Raw genomic sequence first — 17,067 nt, 5'->3', positions numbered from 1 at the left:
AAGAAAACAAACAATATGATTTTTTAAATGGGCAAAAAACCTGAACAGACACCTCATCAAAGATATACAGATGGAAAGTAAGCATATAAAAACATGTTCAACATCATATGTCATTAGGGAATTGCAAGTTAAAACAACGATACCACTACACACCTATTCGAATGGCCAAAATCCAAAACACTGATAACACCAAATGCTGAGGAGGATATGGAGCATAAGGAACTCTCATTCATTGCTGCTGGGAGCCACTTTGAAAGAGAGTTTGGCAAGTTTCTTACAAAACTAATCATACTCTTAACATATGATCCAGCAATCACACCCCTTGGTATTTACCCAAACGAGTAGAAAACTTATGTCCACACAAAAACCTGCACATGGATGTTGACAGCAACCTTTTTCATAATTGCCAAAACTTGGGAGCAACCAAGCTGTCCTTTAGAGTAGGTGCATGGATAAACTGTATTCCATCCAGACAAGGATTATTCAGCACTTAAAAAAAAGGAGGGGGGGCGCCCGGGTGGCTCAGTTGGTTAAGCAGTTGCCTTCAGCTCAGGTCATGATCCTGGAGTCCCGGGATCGAGTCCCGCATTGGGCTCCCTGCTCAGCGGGGAGTCTGCTTCTCCCTCTGACCCTCCCCCCCCTCATGCTCTCTCTCTCATTCTCTCTCTTAAATAAATAAATAAAATATTAAAAAAAAAAAAAAAGGCTATCCTCCATGAAAAGACACGGAGGAACTTTAAGTGTGTTAGTAAGCAAAAGAAGCCAAGCTGAAAAGGCAACCTACTGTATGATTCCAACTCTACGACATTCTAGAAAATGGAAAACTATGGAGACAGTAAAAAGATCAGTGGCTGAGGGGTTGGGTGGGGAAGAGAACAAACAGGTGGAGCACAGAGGATTTTTAGGGCAGTGGGCACTATTCTGTATGATCCTACAGTGGTGAATACATTTGTCAAAACCCACAGGATGTACAACAAACACCAGGAGCGAACCTTAACATACACTATGGACTGGGTGATAATGATGTGTCAATGTAGGTTCTTCGATTGTAATACATGTAACACTATGGTGCGGGGTGTCAAAAGTGGGGGAAGCTGTACACGTGTGGGGAACAGGGTATATGAAAACTCTATGTACTTTCCACTCAATTTTGCTCTGAACCTAAAACTGCTCTTTTAAAAAAAAAAGGTTCATTAATTTAAATCTGACAGGGGCACCTGGGTGGCTCAGTCAGTTAAAGCATCTGGCTTCGGCTCAGGTCATGATCCCCAGGGTCCTGGGATGGAGCCCCACACAGGGCTCTCTGCTCAGTAGGGAGCCTGCTTCTCCCTCTCCCCCTACTCGTGCTCTCTCTCACACTCGCTCACTCTTTCTCTCAAATAAATAAATAAAATCTTTAAAAAAAATTTAAATCTGGCAATGAAGGCTGCCGCCCCCCAAAATGAAAGGAGCTCCCCGATTAGGTGAATCCCAGCAGACACTAGCTAACTGATGCCAGTCCTCATTGTAGAGAAAAATCACATGCCGAGAATCACTGTCAACTCTGACACTGTGATTTGGGCATAGTGTGCAAACATCCGAGATGTTTGCACAAACAAGTGCTACAGAATTAAAAATGATGTGACTTTAATACAGTGTACTTTCTCCAGACTCCACTCCAATTTCATAATCATTCCTGACTTAACTGCACATGAAATATTCCTAACTAGCCACTCAAATTTATGCTTTCTGAATATTCTTTATTACAGAAAAAAATGGGTTAAAGACTTTAGATGGGGCTCTACATATTCCTGCTTTTCATAGTATGAGCTACAAAATATCATACTGACAACAATAACAACTTCACTTGTTTATTCTTTGGTAAAATGGGCTGATTGAGCTAAACTGATTCTAAAATCCTCTCCATTTCTAGAATTCTGGCCATATAATTCAGAAACTGATTTTTTAGATAGATTAGTAGGTTTTTAGGCCAGGTTTAAAAAAGTACTTGAAGTTCTAATGCAATAATATACAAGTAACCAGAGATTACTTAAGTAGGAAAACAAATTGTCAGGTTTTATTTTTTTATTTTTTAAAGATTTTATTTATTTATTTGACACAGAGAGAGACAGTGAGAGAGGGAACACAAGCAGGGGGGAGTGGGAGAGGGAGAAGCAGGCTTCCTGTGAGCAGGGAGCCCAATGCGGGGCTGGATCCCAGGACCCTGGGATCACAACCTGAGCCGGAGGCAGACGCTTAAAGACTGAGCCACCCAGGCGCCCCACAAATTGTCAGGTTTTAAAAGTAAAGGACTGGCGCTGGGGCACCTGGCTGCCTCAGTTGTAAGAGTACACGACTCTTGATCTTAGAGTTGTGAGTTTGAGCCCCATGTTGGGTCTGGAGATTATTTAAATATAAAATCTTTAAAACAATAAAAAGGGGCGCCTGGGTGGCTCAGTCGTTAAGCATCTGCCTTCAGCTCAGGTCATGATCCCAGGGTCCTGGGATCGAGCCCCGCATCGGGCTCCCTGCCCCGCGGGAGGCCTGCTTCTCCCTCTCCCACTCCCCCTACTTGTGTTCCCTCTCTCGCTGTGTCTCTGTCAAATAAATAAATCTTTAAAAAAAAAAGGGGGGGCGCCTGGGTGGCTCAGTCGTTAAGCATCTGCCTTCGGCTCAGGTCATGATCCCGGGGTCCTGGGATCGAGCCCCGCATTGGGCTCCCTGCTCAGCGGGCAGCCTGCTTCTCCCTCTCCCACTCCCCTTGCTTGTGTTCCCTCTCTCACTGTGTTTCTCTCTGTCAAATAAATAAAATCTTTAAAAAAATAAAAATTAAAAAAAACTAAAAAATTAAAGTAAAGGACTTTATCATAAAAGAGGGAAAAGGATTAGATTTGACCTTTGAAGAGGAAATTAGATTTATGGAATATAGTCCAACCGAGAACTAGGTCATCGGTTAACCAAGAATCCTGCCAAAACAACCAAACAACCATTCCCCACCAAGATAAACAGGACAAGTACTTATGTATAACTTATTCCAGATTCTGAGAAAACTACAAAAGATTTTTTAGGAAAAGAAAGCAAATAGCACCAGAGACTTCCTTTATTGGGGTAGTTATAAAAAGCACTTTTACAATGAAATCAGCCATTTAAAGGTCTCAAAAGGGCCATCTTATAAGGAAAAAAAAGATGGTAATTTTTTCTTTTAAGTATTGAACTTTAAAAAAAAAAAAAAGCTTGATTTTTTTCTAGATCTCATTCTAGAAATACTAATAAAGTGTATACTCCCAAAGAAAAAGTCCAAATAAATCTGATTTTAACATCTATTTTTTCACCTATTCTTGCCTTTTCCCTCATTAAAAATTTGTCCTACAGTAAAACTAAAAGGAAAACCAAAGTAATCAACCACAGGCACACGAGATCTAGATTCCTCACATACAGGGTATTGACTGCCGACCTGTAAAGGCCCCTCACTGGGTGGCAGCAAGATGTGCTGTCCATCTGCACATTCCAGGCTAGTCCACGCCTGGGCCCCAGGGCCGCACTGTCTTCTAGAACACTCAAGAAAGCAAATGACAATGTAAATAAGGAAGAGACAAGATTACAGGAATCAGTTCAATTAACTCTAATTTCTCTCTTTTTTTAAAGCAAATCCTTTGTAAGCTTTGCTTTCTACTTCATCTATTATTTAGAAGCAAATTACAGGCGACATATCCCTCAACTGTATTTTGACATCAACCACTGTTATCAGAATGTGGTTGGTCTGAGGACTCCTGGGGTCCCCAAGACCCCTTCAGGAGGTCCACAAAGCCCTCCCTTCTCCAGCTACATATCTGTGCTAGGCTAAATTTTCTTCACTGACTTCAACCAAACAACAGATAGCAAGGGGTTGAATAGAGAATCTGGCTGACTTCTCTTAAATCCACATTACAGAGATTAGCAAAAATGTAAAACAATACCAGTCTTCTCACTAAATTGTTTTTTGTTTTGGAAAATACAGTGTGTTTCCTTAAAAATATGTTGCCCAACTATATTTTAATTTTAATATAGTAAATAATGTTATCACTTAATGGGTTTATTACTGCTATTTTAAATAAGTTAATAAATATTTTAATAGGTTCTCAGTTTAATTTCTAAGAGTAAATATTGATCGATAAAACCCACATAAACTCTTTGAGGTCTTCAATAATTTTTTAGAGCACAGGGGTTCCTGAGACCAAACAGTCTGGAACCCTACAGGATTGTTAAATAGATCCTACTACATACATCCTTCTAATGGATATACCCACCATGCCCGGGACAAATGTTTAATTAATGACATTGAGAAAGTTACAAAACAACTTGTATAAAGTGAACTCAATTTTGTTTAAAATTCTGACTACTTAAATTTTTACAAGAGAAAAAAATCTAGAGAAATACACAAAAGGGTTAAGACTAGTGATCTCAAAGAGGCAGTATTTTAGGTCATTTTAACCTATTCTTTTTGCACTAAATCGCATTTTTCTTTTTCTACAATATGGAGGTGATAGCATTTCCCAAACTGTGTTCTATGGTACAGTGGTGTCACGGAAGAGTCCATGGTCTTTAGCTGAATGAATGTGGATTATACCTCCCCACCCCTCACCCCCAGCAATTCTTCAACACAGTCTGCTAAGGGTTCTGAGAAGTCCTACAGCGTTGACAGCATTTCCCAAACTTACGTATGACAGACCTCTTTTGCCAAATAACACCTAACCACGTAACACCCTTAGGGAAAAACTGCCTCAGAGACCATCCTAGACAATGATTTGAAGAGGGGGCCTGCAGGCATCCTTATCATCGGTACTCTTAGAAGTCACCAGGTCACCACTATTTAGAAGGGATGACCACCAGTAAACAACACGTACACATCCAATCAAGAATATTTGGGGGTTATGTAAACCACCTTTTTTACATTTGCTTTAGTAAATTAACTCTACAAGGAGTAAATTTAATTTGTATACATTCTGGAACTTGGACAATCCAAGCAATGGTTTTATTTTATTTTATTTTTTATTTATTTTTTATTTTTATTTTTTTTTAAGATTTTATTTGAGAGAGAGTGACAGCAAGAGAGGGAACACAAGCAGGGGGAGTGGGAGAGGGAGAAGTAGGCTTACTGCGTAGTAGGGAGCCTGATGCGGGGCTCGATCCCAGGACCCTGGGATCATGACCTGAGCCGAAGGCAGACGCTTATTATAGACTGAGCCACCCAGGTGCCCCTAAGCAATGGTTTTAAATGGCAATTCTTAAGTAAAATCTTCTTTGATGAAAGTACATGTGACCGTAAGTCATTCCTTTAAATGATGGACATGAGTAAGCATTCTCTACAGGGGGTGACCGGCACACACAGGCAGTTCATGTAGTAGACACAGCTATTGGCAGAAAGCCCTCGGCACCCATCCTGCGCAAACCCCCCCACAGGCTTCAGCCACCCCTGTAGTGTTGCCACCTGGTCACCAGGGGGCCTCCTGGCCCACATCTCCCCGCTTCCGCTTTCTTCCTCTTCAAGATCACAATGAACGGGTCGCTTTCCCACCCGTCCCTCTCAGAGGCCAGGTCACTTAGAAGTCACCCTCTTCAGTCCCAGTGTGAGCCAAGCGTGACTGATCACAGCTAATGCTCCCCACAAAATCTTTTAAAGCCACTCTACTACTTCAAGCCCTACTTACCATATTTTTTTTAGAAGAATATGAACCTTTTTATTCATCACCTACTTTTAACAATTGTTAACATTTTGATATATTTGATTATTTTTTGTTGAAATATTTTAAAATAAATCACAGATATTATGATATTTAGCACTTCATCTCTGGTTTATAAAATTAATACTGTAATAGTGTGCATGCTGTGTTTTACTATAAATTTGCCTGGTTTCCACCTGTGTTATGGGTTAAATGGGTTTCTGACGATCACTTTTAGAGCTTAAAGGGTTTATAACAATGTTTCCAAGGGAAAATGCAATTGAGTTCTAACTTGAATTTCTAATAGGTAGATACACCTGGGAATCAGAAACGGGCCCCAGGAAGCAACACATCATCAAGTCAAAGCTCGGCTAACAGCTGAACGAGAAGACCACCCAACTGCCCGGAGCTGAGGTGGTCAAGGAGCTCGTACCCAGGCATCTAACTAACTTTTGTTGGCCACTGCTGAGGGGGTGGCGGCCCCGTCACCGCCCACTGCACCAGCCTGCCTCAGTTTGCCTGCCTGTACTTGAATTTCCCAAAGATAAGAAGGTACAGTCAGGACTGCTCTGTTCCAAGTCGAGGCTTCTGCCCCAAATCCCTATCTGCTCTCCTACACCACCGAGCTGAGTTTCCAGATAACACCGGAACTTCAGGAAACCCTTCTAGCATTCCTCCTTCAGTCCCAAACCATCAAAGCCTGGTCCAAGTGGCCCACATTTGCTTTCTCACTGCCCCTGGTTCCACTCTGTCCATCAGCACTGAAAACCACATAAATACACACTTAATAGGAAGAGAAAAAATGCAACAAATACATACTTGCCTTATGCGTTACTTTTTTAAAGTAGTGGTAAAAACCTCAAGCCTTTCAAGAATACTCAAAGAACAATTCTAGAAAAAGTGGGGTTAATAAATTTTATCAAATGAATAAGCAAATATATACTAATCACTGGCATTGATGACCTATCTAAAACATTTCATCAAATAAATATTAACGTTGCAGTTGTTATTAATTAAAGTCACCATCAGGGGAAAAGGGAGACTATGTTATGAAAATATCCCACCGGTACATGTTCCTCCAGGTTTAAAAATGACCGATCTCATATAAAGAAAAAAAATTTAAGTCATTTTCTCTTCTGGGCTGTGAATGTTTGGAAGATGCTTATTAGTTGCTTCTCTTAATTAAACGAGCGGTTTCTTACACTCGGGCATGGACTTTTTAAACCCTTGCCAAATGAAAATGCTTCATTCAGGAATCATGGGCAGATATTAATGGATATCTTACAAACAACTCAGAAGCAAGCTCAAAAACACTGCCAATTCAGGGCTTTATAATACAGGCTGGGGATTATCAAGGTACCCCATTATCACAGCACTAGTAACAGGTGTTCCCATACCGAGAACGGCCCCTGCCCACCTTTTAATCCCTGTGGGGTTCCTATAATAACTGCAGCCCAAGTGAGTGGGGCCTAGGAAGAAAATTCAATACAAGCCAGTGCATTTCGTTACTTACTAGCTACTCTGATGAATGTTTGAAAAGCGTGGCAAAAAAAGATGAGGGGTTATCCAAGAATTTTAATTATTTCTATTGTCCTTGTTACCGATTCCATAAGTAATAGGAAACTGGCATGAACTAGTCAAGGCATTTTATTTTTTTTTTAAGATTTTATTTATTTGACAGAGAGAGACACAGCAAGAGAGGGAACACAAGCAGGGGGGAGTGGGAGAGGGAGATGCAGGCTTCCCGCTGATCAGGGAGCCCAAGGCGGGGCTCAATCCCAGGACCCTGGGATCATGACCTGAGCTGAAGGCAGATGCTTAACGACTGAGCCACCCAGGCGCCCTAGTCAAGGCATTTGAAAAGTAAACATCATCTGCTGATGCAAAGGCTTTAATCCCCCAAATCAAAAGCAACCTTATTCCTCAATTAGCTTCTACCTCTGATTTGCTGACACTATTGTAAGCTGAGTATACTCTGTCCTTTGCTAGGTGCTGAGGAGAGAAGAGTGAACACCCCCCACCCTAAGGCCATTAGTCTTGCCACGAGGAGGCGGGCATCAGGGGAAGGTGCCGCTGAGGAAGGCAGGGCATAAACTGGTTCATCTCAGCAGGTCCAGAGGACCAAGGGCTCTGGTGAAAATGCTAGGGCCAGGCCAACGTTCCGACTATTAATACCCTGCCATGTAAGTCTATCAATACTCAAGACAATTTTCTAGGTTTGCTGGGCCCCATGCTTGGTTTAATGCTCTTCGTCATCTTGAAATTATTAATAATTTTTGAGCAAAGGGGCCTGCACTTTGATCTTGCACCTGGCCCCACATATTATGCAGCTGGTCCTCTCAATATTCATCATTAACTACATCTAAAATATGTAAAATTAAATGTGACTGGATTCTGCATTTCAGACGTAATAAATTATGTTCTTTAAAAGCCACTTAATAGACAACTTCATACAAATCATTTTCAAGTTTTACATATCTTCAATTTAAGTTTATGACAATCAATTTTTTTCTTGGTGATCCTTAAAATGAAAGTATTGTATTATACAAGAAAAAAATTTTAAGTATTAGGAAGAGCTCAGAATGTCTTTGTTACACCTTAAATAGGTCTTAAGCAAAGATGGCATTCATATTCACTGAGTTTTAAAATTCACTTTGAATCGGAAGACATACATTTTTCTAAGTATTTTATACTATGATTAAAGATTGGATAAATAACAAATCGTTACTTAAGAATAAAATCAAAGGACGAGACAAAATAATTCACTGTAAAAAAACACACTTTTTAGCCAATTAGCAGAACAAAAATGTAATGAATGAAGAAACGTCATATTCTAAACTAGTTGTTTAAGCATTCTAGCATTTCGGGGGCACCTGGCTGGCTCAGTCAGGTAAGTGTCCAATTCTTGGTTTCGGCTCAGGTCATGATCTCAGGGTCCTGGGATTGAGCCCTGCATCAGGCTCCGCACTAGGCGAGGAGTCTGCTTGTCCCTTTCCCTCTGCTCGCTGGCTCTCTCTCTCTCTGTCTCCGGAATAAATAAATAAAATCTTTAAGAAAAAAAAAAGAATTCTAGCATTTCATCCATTTCCTTTCAAAAAGTTAAACCCTGCTCCTGGAAGCTGAGATTCACTCTGCTTGTCCCCCAACCAGAGAGTCTGCACCTTATGAGCCCATTCCTCATCACGGCCAGAAATCAGAGCCTGGGGTTGGATGCAGGCTGCAAACGGTCTCAGCCTTTCTTAAAGTGAGAGGTGGTAAAAACAAAACAGCTGCAGGGCTGGATGAGGCAAAGATTTGAAGGACTGGTAAGCTTCAGACCTAAGGAAAGCCAACTCAAGTCTCAGTGTTTTTCCAGGAAAGTGTTGCTTTTTGTGCTAGCAGGTGCCCAGGCTGAATGATCAAATGTCAGGGAAGTGTGAAGAAATATCTGTTTTTACAAGGAAGGCTACTTAGGTGTAGAGGGCAGAACTTACGACATTGGAAATGATACAGGAGAAGATGGTGGAGGAAGGGGCTGGTTGGATGAAACACCAATTTATCCCTAGAGCAGGAAAACATCAGCAACTTAAAACCCTTGTAAGAAAACGCAGACAACCATGAAATATGTATCTGATTAGAAAAAAGCTCCCAGGGGCACCTGGGTGGCTCAGTCGTTAAGGGTCTGCCTTCGGCTCAGGTCATGATCCCAGGGTCCTGGGATTGAGCCCCGCATCGGGCTCCCTGCTCACCAGGAAGCCTGCTTCTCCCTCTCCCACTCCCCCTGCTTGTGTTCTCTCTCTCACTGTCTCTCTCTCTGTCAAATAAATAAATAAAATCTTAAAAAAAAATAGAAAAAAGCTCCCAGAAGCAATTACAGAGGTCAAGAGCAAGTGTAAGTGGTGCAGCCACTCTGGGAAATGCTTCTGCAGGTCCCCCAACATGTTAAACAGTGACCATGCAACTCAGCAATTCCACTCTTGGGTGTACACCCCAGAGAACTGAAAATATGTGTGCACACAAAGCCTGCACACAAATGGGCAGAGCAGGATTATTCACAGTAGCCACAAAGTGGAAAACCACCCAAATGTCCACCGAGTGACGAACACATCAACAAAATGTGGTCTATCCATATAAAGAAATAGTGTCTTAGTCTATTTGGGCTGCCAAAACAAAATACCAGACTGGGTGACTTATGAACAACAGAAATTTATTTCTCACAGATCCGGAGACTGGGAAGTCCAAGATCAAGGTGCCCACATGTTTGAGTTCTGGTGAGATCCCTCTTCTGGTTTGCAGCTGGCCATGTTCTCGCTGTGTCTTTACTTGGTGGAAGGGACTAGGGAGGTCTCTGGGTTCTCTTTTATAAGGGAACTCATGCCTCATGAGGACTCTACCCTCAGACCCTAATCCCCTCTCAAAAGCTCCATCTCCAAATACCATGATATTGGGGATTTGGTTTCAACATACGAATCTTGGAGGGACACAGACCTATGGCAAATATTATTCAGCCATAAAAAGGAATGAAGTTCTGATACACGTTACAACATAGATGAACCTTTAAAACATCAAATGAAAGAAGCCAGTCACAAACAGATCACATACAATAGGATTCCACTGATACGAAATGCCCAGAACAGGCAAATCCATAGAGAAAGGAAGTAGATTGGTGGTTGCCAAGAGCTGGGGAAAGGGGAAATCAGAGTGACAGTTAAAGGCTCAGGAGCTCCTCTTTGGGGTGATGAAAATGTTCTGAAATGAGGACGCCTGGCTGGCCCAGTCAGTAGAGCATGTACCTCTTGATCTCAGGGTCGTGAATTCAAGCCCCACACTGGATGCAAAACTTACTTAAAAAAAAAAAAAAAAAAAAAAACTATTAGGGATGCCTGGCTGGCTCAGCCAGTAAAGCATGCGATTCTTGATCTCAGGGTTGTAAGTTCGAGCCCCACACTGGGCACAGAGCTCTGTCAGCTAATCAAACAATTCTTGATTTCAGCTCAAGTCATGATCTCAGGGTCATGAGATTGAGCCCTGCGCTGGGCATGGAGCCTGCTTAAGACTCTCTCTCTCCCTCTCCCTCTGCCCCTCCCTGCCCCCCGCCCCCGGCCCCCCCTCCTCATGCATCCTCTCTCTTAAAAAAAAAAAGTTAAAAAAAATAAAATTTTTATGGGCTCCTGGGTGGCTCAGTTGGTTAAGCAGCTGCCTTCGGCTCAGGTCATGATCTCAGGGTCCTGGGATCGAGCCCCACATCAGGCTCCTTGCTCAGTGGGGAGTCTGCTTCTCCCTCTCCCTCTGCTGCTCCCCTGCTTGTGCTCTCTTACTTGTGCACTCTCTCTCTAATAAATAAAATCTTTAAAAAATAAAAAATAAAAACTTTAATAATAAAATCTTTAAAACCCAGAATCTTAAAAAAAAAAAAAAAAACTTTAAAAAAAGGGGATGAAGAGGGGACTTGGGGGGCACAGTCAGTTGAGCGCCTGACTCTTGGTTTCAGCTCAGGCTGTGATCTTGGGGTCCTGGGACTGAGCCCTGCATCGGGATCTGCACTCAGTGGGGAATCTGCTTGAGATTCTCTCTCTCTGTCTCTCCCCTCCACTGCTCACCCCCCCACACACACACACACGAGCATGTACACTCTCTCTCTCTCAAATAAATCTTTAATAAATGAGGGGATGAAGGAAAAGAGAGTCTTCTTTTGCCCTAAACAATGAGTTTAAGAAAGTACAGATCAGGGGCACCTGAGTGGCTCAGTCGTTAAGTGTCTGCCTTCGGCTCAGGTCATGATCCCAGGGTCCTGGGATCGAGCCCCGCATCAGGCTCCCTGCTTGGCGGGAAGCCTGCTTCTCCCTCTCCCACTCCCCCTGCTTGTGTTCCCTCTCTCGCTGTGTCTCTCTCTGTCAAATAAATAAATAAAAATCTAAAAAAAAGAAAGTACAGATCAAGGTAGACTTGAAAAGTAGCAGATTCTAAAGTTCTTATCACAAGAGAATCAGCCTGGTCCAAAACAGATGGCTGAAAGATAATATTCATGCCTGACCTCCGGTAAAAAAGGAAAACACGATTCCTCCTTTACTCTGGCACCACCTACTTCTTACTGGGGTTCTGGAATAGATGTGTTTTATAGCTTTTTAAGATGTTCTCAATTCAGTTACTTTGAAGTAAATGAATTTTCATCTAAAACTTTAAAAATGAAAAAGCCTTGGCAACACATCTTGTGAAAAACTTTAACAATGATATCCTACAGCTAAATGAGAAAATGAACAAAAATATGCCTAAAACACAGAGAAGAAAGGACCTATCAAATCGGGGACAAACAAATGCAGTATCCCCATTCCTAGGTGGTGGTGGCCCTAAGAAAGGATGGCCACAGCACATCATCAGCTCACAGGAGGCAAGGGAATGTCGTCAGTTTGAGGGTTCCCATCTCTGGCTTTTGCACAGTCTCTACTAATATCAAAATGTTGTTTTTATACAGTGCTAGAACACAACGCCGCGTAAATCATTTCCCCCAATCTTGAATCCCTATTTCTGAAGCTCTACCAAACTCTGCATTTTGTAACAAATCAATTATCTTAAATTCCATTTATAAAAGACACAACATATCTTCAAATACCTCTGCTCTTACCAAATCAAGACCACAGAAAAAGATATATTTTTTTTAAAGCATAATGATCTTAAACCTCAATTAACCAGAGTAAGTTAGAAACAGACTCTTGGTGATTTTCAGGATAATCAGACCTCCGATTTTGTTTCAACTCTTATAAATGAAAACTTTACCCTTGCCCCTGAAATTATATTTTACTGCCTTAGGAAGCAATAATAAAAATAACTCAATCTTGGGACGCCTGGGTGCCTCAGTCTGCCTTCGGCTCAGGTCATGATCCCAGGGTCCTCGGATCCAAGCCCCGCATCGGGCTCCCTGCTCAGCAGGGAGCCTGCTTCTCCCTCTCCCTCTGCTGCTCCCCCTGCTTGTGCTCTCTCTGTGTCAAATAAATCATCTTTAAAAAAAATAAAATAAAAAATCACTCAATCATTTTTAAAAATGTCTTAAAACTTTAACATCCTCACATTAAACATTAAGAGATGGTTTAATAAACTCAGCCAAGTCCTGAAACCAGTATCATGGAATTACAGCATTTTCTAACTTGAATGCAAAAATGTTTTATTTCATTAAAATTTCATTTATGGGTCATATTCTTCATATCTAAAACTGAAATATTAATTGCTTTTTTTCGTTTAAAAATCAAATAGTACCGACACAGATAATGTATGATATGAACTTCTAAAACTTCCTTTTGCAAAAGAATTCCTATGAAACTGCTTGGTTTTATGCTTTTCCGCCTAAAAGGGGTCTGCAGCCAGAAGATGAACTCTAGTTAACTGAAGGTTCCAGTTAACTGAGTTAGAGCTCTTAAACTGGAGTACGTTCAGAATTATTAATATTTTATCATCTGGGGTGCCTGAGTGGCTCAGTCAGGTAAGCGTCTGCCTTCAGCTCAGGTCATGATCCCAGGGTCCCGGGATAGAGCTCAGCAGGGAGCCTGCTTCTCCCTCTCTCTCTCCCTCTGCCGCTTCCCTCTGCTCGTACTCTCTCTCTCTCCGTCAAATAAAATAAAATCTAAAAAAAAATTTAATAAAAAAATTATTTTTAAAAATCTATCTTATTTCTTTAGTAGTTATAGGTCTCCTATTTGAAATAAATGACATTTACTCCCAGCAATACAACTGTTAGATTAAGTATAATATTGAAGTCTGTATTCTAAAGACTTTTCCTCAAAGTTACTTCTGAAAAACAAGGTAACAAATTAAGAAACCACTTTCCAAAAAAGCAGAGAACTACAGTATTTTTAAAAATTAGACTCAGAGGCACCTGGGTGGCTCAGATGGTTAAGCGTCTGCCTTCAGCTCAAGTCATGATCCCAGGGTCCTGGGATGGAGTCCCACATGGGGTTCCTTGCTCAGCAGGGAGCCTGCTTCTCCCTCTGCCTGCCGCTCCGCCTGACTGTACTCTCCCTCTCTCTCTCTCTCAGGCAAATAAGTAAATAAAATCTTAAAAAAAAAAAAAAATTAGACTCAGAGTGGTAGCCACAAAGCTACAGCCTTCAAAAGCTGCTACAGATTTTTATGGTCTAATATCCCCAACACTGCAATCAAAGATCCTTGAAAAATTATCTACTAATGAATTTCTATATCATAATGCAGAATTTAGGTTTGTTTTATAGTCTGTAATGCCTTTTTCAGTATATAACATTTATCTGTCAGATGAAAATTAGGACATAAAAATACTATGCTGTCGAAACTGAGATAAGAGTTGTCCAGGATTCACATGCGAACAAAACAGACCAAACACCTTTCCATCTCGGGGCCTCTGTCCTAGTGAGGGGAGACAGACAATAAACAGAATAAGGCTGTTTGAATGGGATCAAGTGCTATGGAAAGAAGGAAAGTAAGGCAGGGAAGGGAGGATTCAGGGGATCAGAGAGAGATGAAATTTCACAGAGGATGGTGAGGGGAGGCCTCACTGAGAAGTCTGTGTGCAAACAAACAGGACAATAACAATGAAAATGATTTATTTGGCTTTGAAATGCAGTCCGTGCTCGCATTAAAAAAAAAAAAAATATATATATATATATATTCATAAGCTTTCTATATGCTCCATTTCAATTTACTATTTCCTGATCATTGACTGACTGGAGAGAAAGCAGGAAGCGTAGGGCATGCCAAGGATATGCCTAATATTTTGATTTATTCGATGTTTTTTAAGAACGACAGCTACAAATTAAAGTGAAATTCGGAGTTCTCTATTAAACAACTAATTAATAGTCAACATGCAATTTATATTACAAAACCTAACATTCTCTCCAGCAATCTATATGTGATATTTATCCCATTAATAATTATTAGAGGTAGAGTATGGCCAGCAGTTCATGTCGTACTGTCTTAGAGCAATAAAAAAAATCAGAATATTAGTTGAAATGATCACCTTTTAAAATGAGCCCACAGCAAGTGTCTCTACAAATTGCGTATTTACATATAAAATCCACTTGTAACCCCTCAAAATGAAATCATTTTATTAGCATTTCTTGTAATATTCACAAGACATTTTCTACCTTGCAGGCTGGGGAAAAGAAAAAAAAAAAAGCAACAGAATAACTGATGTTTAAACTGTGCTTTTATTTTGAACACTAATTATTCTTAAATACTACAAATGCACCAAGAAAAGCTTAGAAAGTCAGCAAAACACATCTTTCACATAAGAGTTCTGTTAGTCCACCACAATGAAGATATTTGATAGCTGAAATTTATATTTGTTGAATAACCCAAGTAATTCAATGATGAATCGCAAATGGAGGTGAATGGACAAACAAGAAAATACGGATTTTAACAAGAAATGTTATCACTGACTAAACTAAATATATCTGAACTATTCCCAAAATACTCAATCCAAGCACATATTTCTGTGAAATGTGTGGGTTTTCCCCAAGAGAAGCAGAACTTTGACATTTTCTCTTGGATATATTAGACTTTCAGACCTCCATTCCACATCTGGAAAGAACATTTCAAACTCAGCTTGATGTAACTTTTAAAAATCAAACTGAGAGCGATTAGATACTTAGTGACTGAGACTTGACTATGACAGTCAACAGAATGTTAGAAATGAAGTATTCAAAGTTTATCAGCCCCAATGTGAAGAAAGGAACGCGGAACAAAAGACGCATTTGCCTCTTCTGCCCTTTAATTTGTGAACACCATACTTAACTCCGTCTGTCATGCCAAGGAAGAGAAAATGAGGATTTTTTAAAAGCTTGCTAATACGAAATATGACCGTTTCATTTAGACTTCCATCAGCTCTCCCCCTCCGATTTTTTATTAAAAATAAAAAATCAAAAGAACAGATCCCAGTCCTCTATAGACTACACCTAGATTACTTTGCTCCAAGGCCAAGGAAAATGTTTACGATTCCAAGATCCATTCGGAAGCAAGTATCTGCAATGCGTAAGCTTTTCGTTGGCAAGATCAGTCAATATCAGAAAGCGTGTACTGTTTAAAAGGTTAAGTGGATGAAGGTTAAAACAACAACAAAACAATTCACTAAGAAATATTTTTTTTTGCCAAGTAACCGTACAATAATGTCGGCCCTGAGGAATCAGAGAGCCCCTGAACGATCTAAATCACCGTCAGAAAAACCGCACCGAGGTGTCGGCAGCGGAGGAGACGCAGATCTCTAACGCGGGGTGAGACCGCGATCGTAAACCTCATGACAATTTCACCTTTGGATGAAACGTGGGTGGAGAGCGAGAAGTTTCAGCTTCTGCTCGTTTGAAAACAGACAAGATCTAAAAGGGGCGAGGATGCGGTGTCCGCGGTGCAGCAGCAGAGAACCGGGGTCCTTGGAAAGGGATGCGGAGGAGTGGGCTCTTATGTAAGCACACGCCAAAAACTGTGCGTGCACCCCCAGCCTGATGCACATCTGAGCACACAACACACGTACACGGCCTCTCACCGGGGGGCACCCCCGCCTGCAGGCGCTGCGGAGGAAGGGGGACCGACCCCTGGGCCCTTCTGCACGTCCCCGCCAGCCCCGCGCGGCCGCCAACCGGGGGTCCGGCGCCCCGCCTGGGGACGGAGCCCGGCTTCCCCGGCCCCCCGCGCCCGCCCCGACTCCCCCGGCCCCGCCCCGGCCCGCCGCTTACCTCGCGAGGCCCAGACCCCGCCGCCGCTCAGCAGCCCGGCCAGCAGCAGCCAGGCGGCCGGGGCCAGCGCGGGCGCAGGGCGGCGCAGCATCGCTCCGGCTCCCGGCGCCGCGGCCGGCCCGAGGCGGGAGCGGCAGGCACGAGCGCGGGGCGCCGAGCAGGGCTCTCGCGGCCCGGAGCCGGCTGCTTCGCGCCGCGGCGAGTCCGGGGTACGACGAGCCGCCGCCGCGACGCTGGGCCGCGCGCTCCGGCCGCGGGCGCCCTCCCCTCCGCCGAGGTAGCGCTTGGCTGGAGGCGGCGGCAGCAACTAAGATGGCGGCGGCGCGCTCTCTCGGGTCCGGCGAGGGTACCGGCGGGGGCGGGGTGGCGGCGGGAGGGGCGCGCGCGCGCGCGCGCGGGAGGGGCGGGGTGGCGGCGGGAGGGGGGCGCGCGCGCGAGGGAGAGGTGGAGAGGGGCGCGCGCGGGGGGGAGGGCGGGGGCGGGGCGCGCGCCTCGGATCGCCGGCGGAGTCCGGAGCGCGCGCCCGCGGGGCCGCGCCTGGGGTACCTCCCGAGCGGCGGCGAGATGTCTGGGGGCTGCACCCCCTGCCCCCGCTGCGGCCGAGAGCATCAGCCCCTCATCCCCACGCGCGCCCCCGGGCTCCGGAGCCAAGCGCGGTACCCTGGGGCCGGCGCCGGCCTTTCAGCCCTTCGCAGCCCCAGCCCCGCGGAGTGCAGACC

General features: G+C 43.2%; 1 protein-coding gene across 3 annotated transcripts in view; it reads right to left on the bottom strand.

The window, feature by feature from the left end:
- CLSTN1 (calsyntenin 1) overlaps positions 1–16,641 on the bottom strand; it is a 76,419-nt gene extending 59,778 nt beyond the window's left edge. The window contains exon 1 of one of the 3 annotated variants that reach the window (XM_032394091.1): positions 16,349–16,641. In XM_032394091.1, the coding sequence (XP_032249982.1) occupies positions 16,349–16,439 (91 nt within the window). In that variant the 5' untranslated portion in view covers positions 16,440–16,641. Of the gene's footprint in view, positions 1–15,847; positions 15,930–16,348 lie in introns of those variants that run through there. The other 2 variants (XM_032394083.1, XM_032394072.1) reach the window with 2 other exon arrangements.
- Between the last annotated feature and the right edge of the window lie 426 nt (positions 16,642–17,067).

Source organism: Phoca vitulina, unplaced genomic scaffold, assembly GCF_004348235.1.
Source record: "Phoca vitulina isolate PV1807 unplaced genomic scaffold, GSC_HSeal_1.0 scaffold2, whole genome shotgun sequence".
In the NCBI taxonomy this organism is placed as follows: domain Eukaryota; kingdom Metazoa; phylum Chordata; class Mammalia; order Carnivora; family Phocidae; genus Phoca; species Phoca vitulina.
The sequence above is the reverse complement of the archived record's forward strand: the minus strand, read 5'-3'. Positions and strand labels throughout refer to the sequence as shown.